This window comes from Phascolarctos cinereus, unplaced genomic scaffold (genome assembly GCF_003287225.1).
Source record: "Phascolarctos cinereus isolate Bilbo 61053 unplaced genomic scaffold, phaCin_HiC Scaffold_7;HRSCAF=346, whole genome shotgun sequence".
Taxonomy (NCBI): domain Eukaryota; kingdom Metazoa; phylum Chordata; class Mammalia; order Diprotodontia; family Phascolarctidae; genus Phascolarctos; species Phascolarctos cinereus.
Genome location: NW_027556180.1, coordinates 31,993,947 through 32,014,425, shown reverse-complemented (window position 1 = coordinate 32,014,425; position 20,479 = coordinate 31,993,947). Strand labels below are relative to the sequence as shown.

The following is a 20,479-nucleotide window of genomic DNA, read 5'->3' as shown; positions in this document are numbered from 1 at the left end:
TTGAGAAGAGATGAAAGAAAATAGTGGAGATAGAATAGCTAGCATTTAATGGCTAAGGTTTGCAAAGCAATTAACATCTAATATCTCATTTGATCTTCACAGCACCCTGGGAGGTAGATACTATTATTAATCTCCATGTTAAAGAAAAGGAAACTGAGGCTTAAAGGGATTAAGCACCATGCCTAGGAGTATTTAGCTAGTAATTGTTTGAGGGAGGATTTGAACTCAGGTCTTCCTGATTCCAAGTCCCTTACTCTATCCTCTGCACTATCTATTTAACTCTAAGCTTATGGAAAACTGCTGATCTGCACTGCTAGAGGGAGTTTTCACACTGGAAAGTCTTGACAAGGATAAAATCATAAGTCTGCCATAGTTTGCCAACCCCTGCTCTAAATCATAGTTTTAGAGCTAGAGAGACTCTTTGAAATCATCTACTCTTTCCCTTCTGATTCTGTAGGGGAGCAGACCAAAACCGAAGAAGGTCCCCCAGGTCTTCAGTGACTGCCATGTCATCAAACCCAGGCTTTAAGACTCCCAGTCAGTCTAATGCCAACCTGTGATGGTTAAAATCACTACAGTTTAAAGGTTTTGGGACCAATATCTGAGCTGCATATTTAATGAGCATAGCCAAACCGAATTTCATAAAATGCTGCTGATAACATGTTTGGAAAGAGAATCCCAGTCACTAAGTGTGCATGTCCTCAGAAAGATCATTATACAAACTTGAACTTGTGGGGCAAAGAAGGGAATTGACTATCATCTTTCTAGTACATAAACCTTCCTAGGAAAAGACAGAATAACATTATGCAATGCTCACGGACCAAGCATTCTGACTGTCCTATGGGACTGGCTAAATGAGTTTATTGCACTAAGTTGATTTTTATATGTAGACCTAAGAATCATAAAACAAGACCCCAAACAAAGTGTTTCCAAAGTGGTTTCTCTCTTGTTTTCAACCTTGTCCACCAGCCCGCTTATGAAACATGTCTCAACACACACTTCAGAATTTAGTGTTATGAAGCAGATGAGACCAGTTCCCCCCTTAGGGTCAGGGATGAATAGAGACATATCCTCTAGAAGCTTGATGCTAGAAGAGCAGATGTTGAGTACACATTGAGGACTCTTTAGCTTCTGGATGCTGTTCAAATCTGGCCTCAGACACTTACTAGCTGTGTGGCCCTGGGCATGTCACTTGACCTCTGTTTGCCTTAATCCATTGGAGAAGGAAAGGGCAAACCACTCCAGTATCTTTGCCAGGAGAATCCCATGGATAGTAGGGTCCAGGGGTCATGAAGGGTCAGACACAACTGAACAACAACAAACTTCTAGAATCACGGATGGATGGATGGAAGGTCACAGTTGTTGGTTATCATCCCCTTCTTTCCAAATGTATGCCTAAGCCCCACCTTCCACTCCAAAAATGGAAAATCCAATCCATTCTTTGCCCTTCTTCTCACAAGAGCTAGGGGGAGCAGCTAGGAGGTGCAGTATATAGAGCGCTGGGCTTGGACTCAGCTCTTACCTCAAATACTTACTAGCTGGGTGACCCTGGGCAAATCACTTTATTCCTCCAGCCTCAGTTTCCTTATCTGTTAAATGAGGGTTCTGGCCTCCAAGTTCCCTTATAGCTATAAGTCTGTAATCCTCTGATCTATTTAAATACATAGTTAAATTCTCCAGTTCCACTATCATAATTTATAGTTCTCAACTATTATCTCCCTTTTAATATCCTCATTTTCACCAAACTTAAGGTTTTTGTTCATCTTTATGTTATGCATTTATGCATTTGAGGGGCAGCTGGGTGGCATAGTGGATAGAGCACCAGCTTTGGAATAAGAAGGACCTGAGTTCAAATCTGGCCTCAGACACTTGACACTTGCTAGCTGTGTGACCCCGGGCAAGTCACTTAACCCCAATTGCCTCACATACACACACACACACACACACACACACACACACACACACACACACACAACAAATATTTTGAGAATGGATGGGTCCGCAGGCTTCACCAGACTCCCAGAGGGGTCCAAGATACACAAAAAGGTTAAGAATCCCTGACAGTTAAGATCTCATAGGTTTGAACCAATGGAACTTCTAGTCTACTGACTAGAAGAAATCAACTGTTCTATCTAGGGTGAAGGGATTGGGGAGCCCACTGGTCATTCTTTCTAGCCACAGCTTGCTAAGAAGACTTTCTTATAAAGGATGAACAGAACCTGCAAAAAACATGTGATATGCACATTTAAATGGTGATCAAAAATTCTAGATTTTTTTCTAAAAATTAAAAATTCCAGGTTTTATGAGTAATGTTCAAGAGATAAATTTGATGCATGTATAGTGATTTCAAGAACATGGATACTTTTAGGGGGAAGATGTATATACATATAATACACACACACACATATATATAGTATATATGGTACATATAATTATATATAATATATGTATATATTCTTATCCATGTATGTTCTGTCTCCTCAATAGAATGTAAGCCCTTTGAGGGCAGGGACTGTCCAGTTTTTGTCCCCAGCACCTTGCACAGAGCCTGGCACATAGTGGTGCTTAATACATATTTAGATGATTGATTTAGCTTGAAGAGAACTCAAGCCAATATCAAGGCTGCCTTTAAAATGCTAAATTTGGCCTTTTTAAGTATAAGGAGACATTTAGAATCAAGATTATTTCCTATGCTTTTCCTTTCTTTGGTTTGTTGGCTTATTTTTTTTTTAATTCCCTCCTTGGTAATCTCTACATAGATCATATATGATTTACCAAAAGAAAGAGATGTTTGAGGCATTACATGATATATCTCTGTAGTTATTTCAAGACCATTGATTTCAGACATGGGATCAGGGTATTCCACTTTGTTCATTGTTGCAAATCAGAATCCTTCCATGCTGTAGTAGGTAGGAGAGGCAACAGCTAACGGGACAGAATAGTTGATTTGGACTTAAGAGTATCCCAGTTCAGCTGCTCAGCCTGTGAGTTCAAATCCTTGCTCCACAACTTATTACCTCTGTCACCCAGTCAAAAAACATTTATTTATTAAGCACCTACTATGTGTCAAGCATGGGGCAGCTAGGTGGCACCATGGATAGAGTGCCAGGTCTGGAGTCAGGAAGACTGCCCTTCCTAAGTTCAAATATGGCCTCAGACACTTTACTAGCTGTGTGACCCTGGGCAAGTCCCTTAACCTTGTTTGCCTCATTTTCCTCATCTGTAAAATGAGTTGGAGAAGGAAATAGCAAAGCGCTCCAGCATCTTTGCCAAGAAAATCCTAAATGGGGTCATGGAGAGTCAGACATGACTTAAAAATAACTGAACAACAAAAAATATGATAAGTACTATGCTAAGCAGTGGGGGTTCAAAGAAAGGCACGAAACAGTCCCTTATCTCAAGGAGTTCACAGTCTTTTGTAGCCTAGGCCTCAGTTTCCCATTCTGCCAAATGAGAGAGTTAGTTTGGATGAGAATGATCCTACCAGCTCAGATCCCATATCTTATGCATCTATGAGTTGCTGTGAGAGAGATAGGGAGAAAGAGAAGAAGAAAGAGGAGGAGAAGGAGAAAGAGAAGAAGAAAGAGGAGGAGGAGGAGGAGGAGGAGGAGAGGAGGAGGAGGAGGAGAAGGAGGAGGAGGAGAAGGAGGAGGAGGAGGAGAAGGAGGAGGAGGAGAAGGAGGAGGAGGAGAAGGAGGAGGAGGAGAAGGAGGAGGAGGAGGAGAAGGAGAAAGAGGAGGAGAAGGAGGAGGAGGAGAAGGAGGAGGAGAAGGAGGAGGAGGAGGAGAAGAAAGAGAAGGAGGAGGAGGAGAAGGAGGAGGAGAAGGAGAAAGAGAAGAAGAAAGAGGAGGAGAAGGAGGAGGAGGAGAAGGAGGAGGAGAAGGAGGAGAAAGAGAAGAAGAAAGAGGAGGAGGAGGAGGAGGAGGAGGAGAAGGAGAAGGAGAAAGGGAAGAAGGAGGAGGAGGAGAAGAAGGAGGAGGAGAAGAAGGAGGAGGAGGAGAAAGAGAAGAAGAAAGAGGAGGAGGAGGAGGAGGAGGAGGAGAAGGAGAAAGGGAAGAAGGAGGAGGAGAAGAAGGAGAAAGAGAAGAAGAAAGAGGAGGAGAAGGAGGAAGAGAAGGAGGAGGAGGAGAAGGAGAAAGGGAAGAGGGAGGAGGAGAAGAAGGAGAAAGAGAAGAAGAAAGAGGAGGAGAAGGAGGAGGAGAAGAAGGAGAAAGAGAAGAAGAAAGAGGAGGAGAAGGAGGAGGAGAAGAAGGAGAAGGAGAAGAAGGAGGAGGAGGAGAAGGAGGAGGAGGAGAAGGAGGAGGAGAAGGAGGAGGAGAAGAAGGAGGAGGAGAAGAAGGAGGAGGAGAAGAAGGAGAAGGAGAAGAAGGAGGAGGAGGAGAAGGAGGAGGAGAAGAAGGAGAAAGAGAAGAAGAAAGAGGAGGAGAAGGAGGAGGAGAAGAAGGAGGAGGAGGAGAAGGAGAAAGGGAAGAAGGAGGAGGAGAAGAAGGAGAAAGAGAAGAAGAAAGAGGAGAAGGAGGAGGAGAAGAAGGAGAAAGAGAAGAAGAAAGAGGAGGAGAAGGAGGAGGAGAAGAAGGAGGAGGAGGAGAAGGAGGAGGAGAAGAAGGAGGAGGAGGAGAAGGAGGAGGAGAAGAAGGAGGAGGAGGAGAAGAAGGAGGAGAAGAAGGAAGGAAGGGAGGAACGGAGGGACGGAGGGAGGGAAAATCACATACCTGGTGGCCAAGCTTTGGATCATGAACCTTTCCAAAGTGAGCTAGACTAGTACTTCCCACAATACAACAATCCCTCTATCAACAAGTATCTCTGACACTCTCCTTTAGTGAACAGTTCCCCGTTAAGGTCATGCTGGAGCCTCTCCAGATGCGTAGACATGCCAGAGCTTGTCCTCTGCCAGCATTGCCTTGGGGAGCCCTGGGTCACCTCCTTGACACCTCCTTAAGGCCACACAGGTGAAAGGGTAAGATCATAGATATTGATAGAGCTGCAAGAAGCCTCAGAAGCTGTCTACTTCTGTTTTGTATGAGGAAACCGAAGCCCAGAGAAAGTGACCTGCCTTGGCTCACACAGGTGGTAAACAGAAGAGGCAACATTGGAACTCAGATCTTCTGACTCTTTTCTACTTTATCACACTGCATCATAGGTACCAGAGTAGAGGTGTGTGCCCCAAGCACCTGAATACTGTATTTTGGTGTTTCTGGTAGGATAGTTTGGGACATTCTAGGGGAGATGGAGAGGAAGAATTCAGTAGAGTCAATGAGCCCCTCTCTCACTCTGACATCTCAGTTGCTCTCTCTCTCTCTCCTGGGCTTCATGCCCCTTTTGTACCTAACCAGTCACTATGATGAGAGAGCTCTAAAGTTAGACTGCCCCTCAGTTCAGCCCCGAGATGAAACATTCCCAGTGATCCCTTGAAGCAGTCAGTTACAGGACCAAAAAAATGGCCTTTTCCCGGAAAACAAATATAAGCAATGAATCAAGGCAATCTCATCAAATACTCGGTGAAATGATTATGATAAGGTGGAATGTGGTTCAGAGGAATGATTTAGAGTCAAGGGACCTGAGTTCAAATCCCAATCCTGACGTCACCTGTTGTGACCATGTACAAGTCACTTCACCTCTCTATGATTCAGTTTCCTCATCTTTTACATGAAGAAGGCTGGACTTATCCTGTATATATCTTGTTTGAACATAATTGTTTGCACATTGTTGCCCCCATTAGACTAGGAGCTCATTCATAGCAGACACTGTCTCTTGTCTATTTTCTATTTCCAGTGCTTGACAGTGTCTGGCACACAGGGGGCACTTAATAAATGCTTCTTGACTTCATTAAATGCCTTCCAAGTTCCCTTCTGGATCTAAAGCTGTGGGAATCTATGATCTCAGAGCCCACTTGACTTCAAGGCTTCTCTTAAACTGATTCAGGGCATCCCCTAGGTTAGAACTTATGGAAGGCAAGATGTCGGAGTTCTGAAGCCAACAGGAAGGATCTGTTTGGCTAAAAGGTCAGAACTGCATTTCGCACTTCAGAAACTTTTCTCACCTCCACTGCTAAAGTTTGCCATCTTTCCTTGAAGCCTTCATGAAGCTTAAGATTTGCATTAGGCCTAAAAGGCAAAGAAGACAAGCTAATATGCTATTCGATTCAGTTCAGCGTTTATTAAGTACCTACTGCACACATAACATTGTGCTAGGTAGGGAAAAGATACTAAGTTTAGGTAAGACCCTGTCTATTCTCATGGAGCTTATAGCATAACACAGAGATATGATAGTTGTTCAGTCTTTTCAGGTGTGTCTGACTCTTCGTGACCCCACTTGGGGTTTTCTTGGCAAAGACGCTAGAGTAGTTTGCTATTTCCTTCTCCAGCTCATTTTAGGAACGAGGAAACTGAGGCAAACAGTGTTAAGTGACTTGCGCCCAGGGCCACACAGCTATTAAGTGTTTGAAGACAGATTTGAACTCAGGAAGAAGAGTCTTCCTGATGCCAGACACAGCACTTTATTTACTGCACCACCTGACTGCCCTAGAGATGTGATATGTATACAAAACAAAGCATCGTCATATATACATTCAGTCAGTAACTATATATTAAGCATCTACTCTGTTCCCAGTACTGTGCTCGGCACTAGGGATACTGATACAAAAAATCAGATAATCCCTATTTACAATGAGCCTGCATTCTAATAGGGTAGTGGGGGAAATAGGGGGAGCAAGAATAAATATATAGATAAACATAGGTAAAATAAGCATAAATGCATACCGGGTAGTTTGGGAGGAAGGGCAGGAGGACCCAGCCCTAAGCCCCAGCTCCGCCAGTTTCTTGTTCCATGACATTTGGTAAAACATGACACTTGCCTGTCCCTCGGTTTCCCTAAAAGGGAGGAACTAAATGAGCTCAAAGTTTCCTTCTTCCTCTAAACCTGTGGTTCAAAGTAACATACATTAAGTGCATCGTTAGAGAAACACAGAGTACTGAGTGAGTGGGGAAGGGGGTCATTGCTGACTCAGAGAATCTGGGAAAGTGTCCTGGAGGACATAGCGTTTGGGGGCAGAATTCAACAGGCAGCAGTGAAGAGGAGAGAGCATTCCAGGTCTGGAGAGCATCATGAAGCAATACTAGCGCACCATGCACGGTCTCGGTTTAGTCATCTACCAGAACTTGAGATGGTAATTTCTGTAAATGCCCAACCCGACTGTGCATAACAATACTTGGAAGCACCTGCAGAAAGAAAAATGCATGGACAGCTGGGTCCGCGGGACTGTGCCTTCATTCTGTTTTCCAGGTCTACTCTTTTCTACTCTTACTCTTGCTCTGTTAATGGTTAAATGAGCGCTCTAAGCTTTGCTTTCATTGGCTGTTTAATAGTACGCCATGGGGAGCGGCACCAAAGCCTCCTTCACCCCGTTTGTTGACCCCAGAGTGTACCAGACGTCCCCCACTGATGATGATGAGGATGACGATGAGGAATCTTCGGCCACAGGTAAGCCACGCAGCGCCATGTTGTTGGGCCTGGGTTTGTCTTCCATATCTGGTTTGGATGTGATACAGGAATCAAAGGAATTGATTCATGTAAGATGTTTTACTCGAACTAATACTTCAAAGGGAAGTTGTTTGGGTTTTGTTCTGTTTTTAGGTTTACTAAAATAAATTCCTTATTTTCCCTTTTATCCTCATCTCTTCTATTCTGTTTCTGTTTGGAGCCCAAGGGTATCCGGGGACACTAGAAAAGGCTGGTCCTCAGGGATTTCTGGACTTAAAGGAAGTGCCATACATTTCCCAAGAGCGATTTCTAGGTACAGTGCTATGCACGCAGTAGGCGCTCAATAAATGCTTGTCGAGTGGAATTGAATTGAATTGAACTGAGTTGAATTGAATTGAATTCTTAGGTGTATGTTGCCCACTGCAAGGGTCTGGCTAGTTTAGATAATCTCTCTTCCTAACCGAAAACTTACCGAAACTCCAAAACTCATCGGAGCTTCGCTAATCATCAAATTCAGCTTACTAAGACAGACTGGCCCACTGATTTTTGTGGGGGTCCTTTAAAGTCAATCTCTTCTTTACTGATGGGGATGGGGGATGTGAGAGTTAAAAACCAAATACCTAACTTTGTGATGTTAACACATAACTAAACTTCCCAGACGGTCCATGTTGGCACGGTACACTGACCTCATAGTTTACTGCTTCCATGATGGCTTATGACTGAGCTGCTGCTAAGACAAAAGAACGAACAATCTAAAATGTGCTGGACTCAGAGATTCTTTGGTGTTTTCTCTTCCATGATGCACTCCAAGCCCATTTCAGAAAATAGTCTTGGTCATTTGTCATCTTCATGTCCAATTAACTTTACGTTTAAGTTGCTCATCCTTTTTTCTTTTTTCTTTGTCTGTTAAGCTCTATTTACCAGTGAGCTACTAAGGCAAGAACAAGCCAAGCTTAACGAAGCCAGGAAGATTTCAGTGGTCAACGTGAACCCGACGAACATTCGGCCTCACAGCGACACGCCTGAGATTCGGAAATACAAGAAACGCTTCAACTCCGAAATCCTCTGTGCTGCTCTGTGGGGTGAGTTCTTTCTTTATTCTTCCTGCCTGATGGTGGGAATTAAGCTCATCAAGCGGGATGAAGATGATTCATGATGGCTGCAGCTATATGTGTAGAGTAAGGATGGATTGAGCCATTGGGATTTGGGGTGGCGTCACGTGGGACCAAGGCCAGCCTTGCTGATGCAGGCAGCCGCCAGCATAGTGCGATCTGATGAGGACTTGGGAAGGTTCTCTCTGCTCAACAACATCTCCCTGTCCAGCCTGCCTCAGCACCTAAAATTCTCATAAATTAGTATGTAAATGTCACCTGAGAGGGGGTGACGTATCAAGCTAGGCACCTAGAAAGTGCAGAGGATAGAGGATTGTACCTGGAGTTAGGAAAATCTGAATTCAGATCTTGCCTCCAACACTTAATAGCTGTATGACCATGTGCAAATCTCTTCAGTGCACTCTGCCTCCTCAGTTTTCTCATCTGTAAAATGAGGGTGAAAATAATATCACCAAATCCCTAGGGTTGTTCTGAGGATAAAATGAAATAATATTTGTAAAGTGCCTTGCAGATTTTAAGCACTGTGTAAATATTAGCTCATGTGATGAGGCTGATACAAACACAAGATAGGATCATGAACCAGAGACCACGAGCTGCGTGTATGCTCCCCAAGGGTAGGCTTATCTTCTACATGTGGCTCACAGGCCATCAAAGGCTTCTAGATCCAGAGCCAGGAAGACCCTCAGAGGCCACTGAGTCCATCACGTTTGTTTTACAGATAACGGTGGCCTGAGGGAGTTAAACGAAACTTGTCTAAGGTCGCACAGTGGACAGAAGTTCTCTGACTACAGCACCACTATTCTTTCCATTATCCTTGTTGTTTTTGTTGAGTCATTTCAGTCATGTCCAATACTCCGTGACCCACCTGGGGTTTTCTTGGCAAAGATGCTGGCATGGTTTGTCATTTCCTTCTCCAGCTCATTGTACAGATGAGGAAACTGAGGTAAACAGAGTTAAGTGATCTGGCCAGGGGCACCCAGCTAGTCAGTGGCTGAGGCCAGATTTGAACTCATGAAGAAGAGTCTTCCTGACTCCAGGCTTGATGCTCTGTGCACAATGGTGCCCCCTAGCTGCTCCTCTTTTCACTATACTATGCTATAAAGGAGGCTTGGAAAGTGAAAGAAATCTTTTCATTCCTATTTATTGGGGAGAATGGAGGGTTTCCAGATGGGATAAAAGAAGTTATCTAAAAAAGAAAGGCTAGCACTAAAAAAAATGAAAGAGGAGTTCAGGAAAACAAGACTCCTTCTAGAGGTGGCTGAGTAGAAAATCATGATCGAAAGGCTAAAGGGAGGGAGATGGACCTTTGCCACACAAGAGTTCTGGAACAAGCAGAAGGCTCTGCCCAAGTACTGTGGGTCTCGCCCTTCCAAGGAACACCTCAGCAAATGCCGGTACCCTGAACAGCTCACTGAGGCAGATCACCAAGGAGCAGGCAATGGGGAGAGATTCCCTTGTCCCACCCACAGGGTAGAGGCAAGAGGTGATAGTTATTGAGGTATGGAGGCTACCACATGTAGACCCACCATGACAGATAGGTGGGCTGTCGTCCAGATGTGGCAGAAAAGCTGCCAAGGCCCTTCAAACCTGCCCTCTCCTGCCCAAATGGAAGCAAATGATTATGACCAGAAGAATCTTGAAACATGCCCCTCTAATGACTTAGAAGGCCAGGGTAGAATAGTATAATGGTAATAATAATAATAAGTAATAATAATAACTAGCATTTATAGCATTTTAAGGCTCGCAAAACACTTCATATATATGAACTCATTTGATCCTCCCAACAACCTTATAAGATAAAGGCTGTGATCAGAAACTGGCCTAATTACAGGAACTTTAACCTGGAATTTGGAGGTGGAGAGGCAAAAATTCCTCAATAAAAATTTTAACCCAGATACTGTTGAGAGAACAATAATGTATAGACATCAGTAATAATCAAAGTGAAATTGAAATCTTGACAATCATTATCAAAAGGAATATAGCCTGGTATGTTCCTGGTGTAGCCAGGGTGCTGGTCTTGGAATCAGGGAAACCAAAGTCAAATCCTACCCTCAACACTTTGTTAAGAGCAAAAAGATCAAAGACAGGAAATGTCCACAAATAAGGGGAAATGGCACCATGATATCAGATGACAAAGAAGGCAGAACTACTCAATTCCAAGTTTAATTCTACCTTCTCCATGAAAGAAAATTATCTTCATATTGGAAAAGGCTGTAAGATGGGATAAAGAGTGCCTGACTGCCTTAAATGCAAATACAGGTCCAGACAAATTATACTAGAATACAAAATGTACTTGTCTGACTGCAAACCTACTAGCAGCAGTCTTTGAGAAATCAACAAAAAATATGTAGGAGAAGACCAGTGATATGCAAGTGTGTTGTCTCAGGGATTTTTCTCACCCTTTTCCTGGCCTCAGATCTCTCTCCTCTCCTATCCATCCTTTACTCATTTGCCAAAATGCTGTTTCTAAAGCGTAGGACTTGATACTTAAGGAGCAGATTTCAGAAAATATAAACCAGAATGCCTGATGCCATTCACTGGCAAAGTTCTAGAATGGATTGTTAAACAGATGGCTTATAAGAGATGGGGACTATTCGCCAGCATGGTGGAGGGAATTATTAGAATAACAAAACCAGGTATATTTTTATCTTAACCAAGCAATGGAAAAAGCACAGACTTGGAGTCAAAGGGCTTGAAACTTGCTGTGTGGCCTTGAGCAATCACCTCACCCTCCTGAGCCTGTTTCCTTGCCTGCAAAAATGAGTGGTTTTGACTACATGACCTCTGAACTCCCTTCTACCTCTAACTCTTTAATCCTCTGATATCCTTGGGAACAACGTGGAAAAATGCAAATTAAATGACAGCAAATTAAGTAGAGTTATAGTTGATCAAGCAACTATACCCAAATAATGTTTCCCAATGAATTAATATCATCTTGGATAGCAGTTTCTGATATGGACCATAGGGGTCAGTCTTCACCTCTATTCTGTTCACCAGTTTTATGGACCTCTTAGGTCAAAAACAGAAGAAAGGCAGCATGACGGAGGATAGAAGGCCAATCTCTAAGCCAGGAAGATCTGAGTTCAAGTCCCATCTGTGGCACATTCTGGCTATGCAACCTTGGACAAGTCCCTTAATGTCAATGCTCTGGGCATCTCTCTAAGACTATGAAATGTAGAAAAGCAGCAGACCTGCATTAGTAGAAGGAGTTTCCTCATCCATGAGTTCCTATGCCACTGAATCCACAGATGTGTCACCGATTTCAGACAAAAAACAATTTTATCAATTGTCTTTGTGAATGTCATAGGGCTTAGAGATAGCTAACGCATTGGCTGACAATGAGGATTCAAAAAATATAGCAATGGGCTAGAATGATGGGTTTAGACCAGGAAAGCCCTCCCACAGAAGGCAGAATTTTAGCTAAGTTTTAAAGAAAACCAGAGAAGTTAACAGGCAGAGGTGGAGGAGCAGGCATTCCAAGTTGGCGGGTGGGGAGGACAGCCCTTGCAAAGGCAGAGAGATGGGAGACAAAATCTTCAAGAAGGCTGACGGAAGTGGACAGGAGAGTTTATAAAGGGGAGTAAAGTGTGTTGGAAGCCTAGAATGGTAGGAAGGGACAAAGTACTAAAGTTTGTACATGTCAGAAAGCTTTGTATTTTTATCATGAAGGTAATAAGGAGCCACTGCTGCTCTTTGACGAGATTAGGAGATGGGGGAAGGGGTGTGTGTGACATGGACAATCCTATACTTTAGAAAAATCACCTTGGCAACTAAGTAAAGGATGAATTGGAGAGGGGAGAGACCCGAGGTTGGGAAACTGTTAGAAAGCTCTAGCAGTAGGTCAGGTGAGAGGTGAGGAGCACTTGAACAAGGGTAGGGCTATGTGAGGGAAGAGGAGAGGAACACATGTAATAGATGTTGTGCATGTAAAAACGACAAGATTTAGCAATGGATTCTGTGGGTGGGGTGAGTACCAGTGAGGAGCTGAGGATGTTAGTCAATATTTATGAAGCACCCACTATGTGCCAATCACTGGGAAAGAAAGAACAGCATTAGACATCCCTGATCTCAAAGAGTTCACAGTCAAATGAGGGAGACAACATGCAAAAACCTGAGGCCATGGATGCTTTTTAAAATCCACAGGTGTAAACCTCCTCGTGGGAACAGAAAATGGACTGATGCTCTTAGACAGAAGTGGGCAAGGGAAGGTCTACAGCTTGATCAACAGGAGGCGCTTCCAGCAGATGGATGTGTTGGAGGGCCTTAATGTCCTCGTGACGATATCAGGTATGAGTACGATGGCTGAGCACACACGTGTACAGACCTCACAGAGCCCCATTCTGTAGTTGTGTTTCTAAGCTAGCATGTGACTCAGAACCCTATAGCAGCGTGGGCTCAGATAGATCACCCACGTTGCAACATCGGCACATCATGGCCTGAAAAGGGAAAGCTTCCTTCCTACTTGAGCCCTACCACCATGGAGTACGTTTGTCCCCCTTCTCTGTGGTGCATCTGAATCAGACATAAACTGAGCAACAATGGCAATATGTCTGTGGGTCTCCCACCCCTGCCAAGATGTACTGAGCATCTCATTAAGGTCTCTGAGCTGCAGCCCAGGGTAAATTACTGTCTGACATATGACACAGAAAATGAAAATACTGAGCGGGGGGGGGGTGAGGAAGCAGAGGAGGAGGGAGCAGTGAGCAAATGTCTGCAGCCTTTTCCTCAAGAACCATACTGTGCCTGCACTGGTGCCATTTTGACAGAGGCATTCAGCACAATTCAGAAGCATTGTGTCTCCACCTATAGCACCTATGGCTGAAAGTCATTTACTCTGTTGTTTTGTGTCCCCCCAAAAAGAAGCTAAGAAATGGAAGTGGACCATTGGGAAAGACCCCAGTATTGACAAACTGAAAAGATCACCCTCAAAATCCAGTGCTACATTAAAGATTCTCCTTCTTCTATTTACCTCATGCCCCATCACCCCCATCTTTGCCTCTCTGTAGCTCAAAGTGAATTGGTTTTCATGAAAAATCTGTCCATCCTTAGGCTTCCCTTCCTGCTGCTGCAAATACTGTTTATTTCAAAATGATCCTTCTAGTGATCTTTTGTATGCGTTCAGCCCCTTTTGTCATCAGTAAGTAATTCACCCTTGGACACACATGGGCATACATGGAATGTGTATGGAAGCATGCTTATCTACTCAGAAATTTCTTTTACTTTGAGAAAAAATATTTGTTTAACCAATGATACATTTTGTTCTTTCCCCTTTCTGTTGGACTACTCAGAGAATTCTCATTATTTTTAAAGGGGGAAGAAATTGCTTTAGGTATTAAATCCATCTAATTAAGGGACTCAAACTGGAATCTGACTTTGGTTTTTTTTTAACATTTTAATAACTGTATTTCAGCATAATTAGTTTCTGTTGTAATCCTCTATATTTTATATTATACATTTAAAAATATGATTCTGGAAAGAGGTTCCTAGGGGTCACCAGACTGTCAGAGGGATCCAGTGTTACATAAAGATGGTGAAGAATCCCTGGGCTAAGCATCTTGGCCAGACTGTTCAGTTCTTTAGTTGCTAATGAGAGGCACCAATAAATGCTGGCTACATGACCTTTGGCAAGATGCCCAGCCTCCCTGTGCTCTAGTCCAGTAGTGTCCAACTCAATAGAAATGGAGACCACTAAACCCTGCTTAATAAATAAGGATCCCTGCAGGTGTATATTCACCACATATTAACATCATCTGTGTTCTTGGAAAACCACATTAACATTATCTATGTTCTTAGAAAACCATATATTTATGTTCTATTGTATTTTTATTTTATATTTATATAAATTTTATATATTTATATATTTTATCTTATTTTACATTTTATATTTATCTTTGTATTTCTCAATTACATTTTAATTTGGTTCAGGCTGAACTCAGGAGTGTTGCCTTCGTGTGTGGTATGTTTAACCCATCTGCTCTTGGCAATTCCTTAAGTTACAGAAACAATGCCAACCTACAATAGTATGAGAACTTTCCCTATCCAGGAGTTCCCCACATCCAGGAAATCAAAGGTCTAGTCTCTCCCCTTAGCTTTGGTTACTCAGGTTAATTCATGGATTGGTGCCAAGTCTAAACTTTTGTCAACCCACAAAGATATGGTGTACATCTACGTGTGAAAGAATCGCCTGCTGGCATCACGCGTCCATGGTCAATCTCCTTCTCTTTGCTTGGATGTCATGTCTCCATTCAGGGGAGGTGAGGGGAAATGATCATTTCCTCTCTATCACAAACCTCAAAAAAGGAAAGAACTAAGTGAAAATAGGAGCTAAGAATTCTTTGTGCTCAGCAAAACAGTGCCACAGAAAAAAACATATGGAAGCTCCTCCTCACAGACTGGTCCTAACTGATGTTTGCTGCATTTTCTCATTTTCTGGTCTCTGAAATAAGTAACAGTCCTTTAAAAAGGCTCTTAAGGTACGAATGTCCATTAGCTGCAGTTCCAATGTGCAGAGATTTCATGCACTCTGGTCTTTAGGCATATATCATCCACTAGACACAAAATACCTTTGAAGTCTATAATCATAAAAAAAAAAGCAGTAGGATTTGGAGTTGGAAGGCACCGTGGAGATCTAAAATCTAGTCCAACCACTTCATTTGACAGATGAGGAAACTGATACCCAGGGAGCATATCACACAGGGAGTAACGAACTGAGCCAGCATTATGGAAAGATACAGAATTAGGAGTCAGAAGATCTGGATTTTGAGGTTCCTCCCAGTTCTAGATCCTAGGATTTAAGTTCTAGCTCTGACACTTAGGAAGGATATGATCTGTTAACTTCTCTGGGCTTTAGTTTTCTTACCTGAAAAATGGGGATAATAATAGGAAAGAAGTGTATGAACATGAAAACATCAGACACTGTACAGATAGATGTAAGCTACCATTAGTAGTCCAAAACCAAAGATCTCTTAGCTTAGATTTCTGAAGCTACGGACAGAGTAGAGGAAAAGTCCAAACTCTCAAAGCTTTACCAGTCATAGGGTCAGTAACATTACACGGCCATTACTGCTGAGTGTGTGTCTACTGGAGCTGCACTGTAGGGAAGGGACACTAAATTCCTTGCCTTATGTACTGCTCAGCATTTCTAAGCTGTTTACCTTTTCTCCCGATAACATGCTGAGCCTAGTTATACTTCTGAGAACACATTGTCCCAAAGGACACTCTGTCTTCTATCTTCTCTGTTCCTTTTCCATTTTTACTTTAGAGTTCAAGTACCACCAGGTTAGATCTCTCATGGTACCATAAAGCAGCGGGTTGTTTTATTTTCCTGAAACTAGTTCCTTCCTGTCATAGAAGTGAATCGTTCCCATTTTTCGCCATTTTCATTTCTATTATTTGGTAGTTACATAGAATCTTGATAAAGGATACAAGAAACTGAAGATGGCAGTCATCAAGTCTGTGTTTGTGGTGGGTCTAGAGGACTGAAGAACTAGGATTTTCTCCAAAATAACTCTTCCCCCCAGCATACACACACACACACCACACACACACACACACACACACACAATTGAGTTGAGTACAGGGATTCTAGCAAGGTGTATCTGGATAGATTCAAGAGGTCTATGAACTTGGATGGGGGATAATTATATCTTTGTTTTGGTGTAATTGGTTTCCTTTGTAATCATGCGTTTTACTTGATACATTTAAAAACTTGATTCTGAGAAGGGGTCCAAAGACTTCGCCAGACTGACTGCCAAAGAGGTTCATGACACAGAAAAGGTTCAGAATCCCTGTTCCAACATGTCCTGGTACCCAAGTCTTACTGATTTCAGTAAAGTTTTCCTTTGTGCACTGAGGAGAGACAGTTTAAGAGAGCTTATGTCCAAGAAAAGCAGCAAAAACCAGTCAACTGAAAAGCTAGTCATTCTGGAAAGATGTTTAGTTTTAACCATGAGTGCTCTGAGTGAAAACTCCCTGATGATGAAATGCTACAGCCTTGTAATTGCTGCGTCCCTGGTATTTTTAAAATATGGAGGTGGGGGAAGAAGAGTCCTTCTGGGGATGCATGAAATTAAAGCTATTTTATTTCAACAGGAAAGAAGAATAAACTACGAGTTTACTATCTATCTTGGTTAAGAAATCGAATCCTGCACAATGATCCCGAAGTTGAAAAGAAGCAAGGCTGGATCACTGTTGGGGACTTGGAAGGCTGTATACATTATAAAGTTGGTAAGTCACAGCATTGTGCTTATGAAGTATGGCAGAGTAGGTAGGGCATTGAACTTGGAGTCAGGAAGACCTGGGTTCAAATCCTGCCTGAGACACTTACCAGCTATGTGATACTGAGCAAGTCACTTAACCACTTGTTGCCTCAGTTTCCTCATTTGTAAAATGAGATGCTTAATGACCTCTAAAGGACCTTCCCACTTTTCATTTGTGATCCCATAAATTTGGTCATGTAACCCACGTTTTCTTGGTCTCAGACATAAATTTAGGTTGTGTTTCAGTTTTCCCATGTAATAAACTTTGAGACCTTCATGGAAATCTTATTGCAATATCTCACCTAAATGTGATGCTAAACCTGGGGAAAGACTTCAAGTATTGACCCAGGAATAGGCTGTGTGTCCACACTAGCTAAGTTCAGAGAAATTCAATACCAGAAAATTAGTCAATAGGTAATGAAATGTTTTTGACCATCGGTACTCACAAAGCCATCCACTAATCAATCAACAAGCATTTATTAAGCACCTTCTATATATGCCAGATACTATGCTAGCCACTAGGATACAAAGACAAAAAAATGAAACAAACCCTGCCCTCCATGAGCTTACCAAAAAAAAAACCTTGTACACATTTAAGAAGGTAGAAAATAAATACATAATATGAAGTTGGACTCTGCCTTGGGTCAGTGCAGGGTATAATAGCATTGAGGTAATCATGATTATCCTACAAAAGGGGTTCTTAACTGGGGTCCACAGACACCCCAGGATTCCCCTGATGGATGTCAGGGAGTGACTGTGAACTTGGATGGGCAAAAAAAAAAAAGTGATCATTATGTTCACTAACCCTAACTAAAATTTGGCATTTCCCTCCATTATTTAAAAGCACTCTTCTAAGGGGGTCCCTAGGCTTCCTCAGCCTGCCACAGGGATCCATGACACAGCCAAGGCTAAGAGCTCTGTCCTAGCATCACTCCCGCCTGTCCACCCAGGTCTGCGCACACTGAGGACTCTGACTACGTGTTGCCAGCATGGCGCTCTTTGCATGATTTCCCTTGTCATCCTTATGTCATCACAGTGCTTGGCATGTAGTAGGCCCTTAATAACTCCTTGATAATTGACCGCCTGATGCTTCCCTCATTTCCAAGCAAGTCAGTTCCATGATTTTCATTTTTTTAATTTCTTTAACGTTCAAGTCACAGAACAAAACAAGCATTTTCATAACACCGTGAGATTAAAAAAAAGATGATTGCACATGAAACTGCAAATCTACCATGTACAACTTGCTATGCCTTCCAAATATATAATAGTTATCATGTGAATTTCTCTTATTTTTCTTTTTTTTCTTCCTTCCCCCACCCTGCCCTAGAGATAGCTACCATTAGATATAAATAGGTATGCACACAACATACACATATACATATACATGTAAAATTATTCTATATGTACTTCTGTTTATTAATTCTTTCTTTGGATGCAGATAGCATCTTTCTTCATGTGTCCTTTATTTTTAATTTGTGTATTTATAATTATCTAGATGACTTAGTCACTCAAAATCATCCTTAAAACAATATTACTGTTACTGTATACAGTGTTCTTTTGTTTCTGCTTACTTTGCTTTTCATCATCTCATACAAATCTTTCCATGCCTTTCTAAAATCATTGAGCTCATGATTTCTCATACCACAGTTGTGTTCCTTCACAACCATAAATTGAGGAATGGCTGAACAAGTTCCATGATTTTTAAATGTGCATGTGGTACCAACACACCAGGTCCCAAACAGTTCCCACTGCTAAAGAAACAGATAGATGCATAGACCTCAGGGTCATCTTTGTGACCATCAGTGTAAGGGGTACATGATACTTTCCCTGAAAATCACTACAGAGGGAATTATCCTGGAAAAACACAAGAGTTCTACTTCATAGAGACCCAGGCCACACCCTAGACTTGTCTAAAATAGCTTTGGGGAGAAGACAACTGCCAGCTTTCCTCACACATTCCCTAGTGGCAGATTTTTTTTCTCTCGGTTTTCATCCTCAGAAGGAATAAATTTCTGACACACCAGACCATAAGAAGAGTTAACATTTACATAATGCTTTGAGGTTTGCAAAGCACTTAACATTTGGTCCTCACAATAACCCTGTGAGGTGAATGCTATTGATGTCCCCATTTTACACTACTTTTACCACCTGTCAGCCTTCTTTATCCAGTACATGTCACTGGCCCACAGAAAGGCAAGCAGCAGAATATAGATAATGATTTTCAAATCACTATTGCTGTCAGCGATTCATAGCTAAGATCTGCTGACAGAAAAAGAAACTCCTAATCTTTGTGGGGGCAGGGGAGTGGTGTTGGGGACAATTCCCCAAGTTAGGTCAACATGCCTGTGCAGATGGTGTAGCAGAAAGAGTACCGACTCTAAAGTCAGAGCACCTGGCTTTAATGTCTAACTCTTTTGCTTACTGCTCGTGTGACCTTGGGTAAGTATCTTAACTTCTGTGGGCCTCAGTTTCCTCATCTGTAAAATGATGGAGGTAGCTTGGATGCATCTCAGGTCCCCCTTCTAGCTCTAAATCAATCATCTTATGATAGGACCTCAAATTAGGAGGGACCTCAGAGATCCAATTAGTTTTACACCCTCATTTTCAGGTGAGGAAACAGGTTCAAAGAGGTGAAGGGCCTTATCCAGGGTCACACAGGTAGTAAGCAACAGAGTGTGGATTCTAACTTAGATTCTTTCACTCCCAAGCTAGTGTCCTTCCCATATTACCAAGCTATCTTCCACATAGAAAGTTGCACTCTTGCCTGTGTTATGAAGGGAAATTAGACAACTTGATACGAACCAATGCATTTCTTTTATTCATGCTAGCTTTTTTTTTTCAATTTTAGTGAAATATGAACGGATCAAATTCTTGGTGATTGCCTTGAAGAATGCCGTGGAGATATATGCGTGGGCTCCTAAGCCATACCACAAGTTCATGGCATTTAAGGTAAGTGGTAGCATCATTACCAATTAGACTGATCTTTTGTCTTGCATGTCTAGCACTAAACCTCTCTTTGTGCAAGATGCAGATGCTGCCTTCCATGCCCAGTGCCATCATTTCCATATCTACTATGCGGATTTATCAAGGGTAGCATTACTTTTTAGGCCACATTTCTTGCCTTTTGACATACTGGAAATTTTCCAAGCTAATGTCTCCTTCGTACTGTCCTCCTCCTCTTCTAAGAAACATTATCATCCCCCCAAACAGCAGTTATAATGTGTGTCCATGTCTGTGAGCAAGAAAAATGTGTGTCCTCCATCTTCCCTGGAAACGTATAAGGTTGTAGAAGTTGGTCCTGGAAAGGCTTGAGAGATCAGCTGATCTAACCTTCTCCTTTCATAGACGAAGAATCCGAGGTGCAGAGGGGTAAGGCAAACCTGCCCCCAATTACATAGGCTATATGAGACAGAGCCAGAATTTGAACTCAGATTCTCAGACTGCAAATTCAGTGTTGTCTTTGCCAAGCAACAACTCTTCACTGAAAGCCAAAAGTTGTTATCCACGGCAGAGTGTGCCAAATGGAAGACCGTTCTCCTAAGAGCAGTGTGGTGTAGTTCAAAGGATGCCAGACAGAGAATCAGGAGACCTCATTCCTAGCTCTACATCTAAGTAACTATGTGACCTTGA

General features: G+C 42.4%; 1 protein-coding gene across 10 annotated transcripts in view; it reads left to right on the top strand.

Annotated features, from left to right (window-relative positions):
* Nucleotides 1–20,479, top strand: part of TNIK (TRAF2 and NCK interacting kinase) — a 415,562-nt gene that overhangs the window by 385,591 nt on the left and 9,492 nt on the right. For 5 of the 10 annotated variants that reach the window (XM_020980386.2, XM_020980405.2, XM_020980380.2 and 2 more), the window contains 6 exons: nt 7,365–7,479; nt 7,700–7,792; nt 8,391–8,561; nt 12,735–12,878; nt 16,683–16,817; nt 19,698–19,798. In XM_020980386.2, coding sequence (XP_020836045.1) covers nt 7,365–7,479; nt 7,700–7,792; nt 8,391–8,561; nt 12,735–12,878; nt 16,683–16,817; nt 19,698–19,798 — 759 coding nt within the window. The remainder of the gene's footprint in view (nt 1–7,364; nt 7,480–7,699; nt 7,793–8,390; nt 8,562–12,734; nt 12,879–16,682; nt 16,818–19,697; nt 19,799–20,479) is intronic. The other 5 variants (XM_020980396.2, XM_020980394.2, XM_020980402.2 and 2 more) reach the window with 2 other exon arrangements.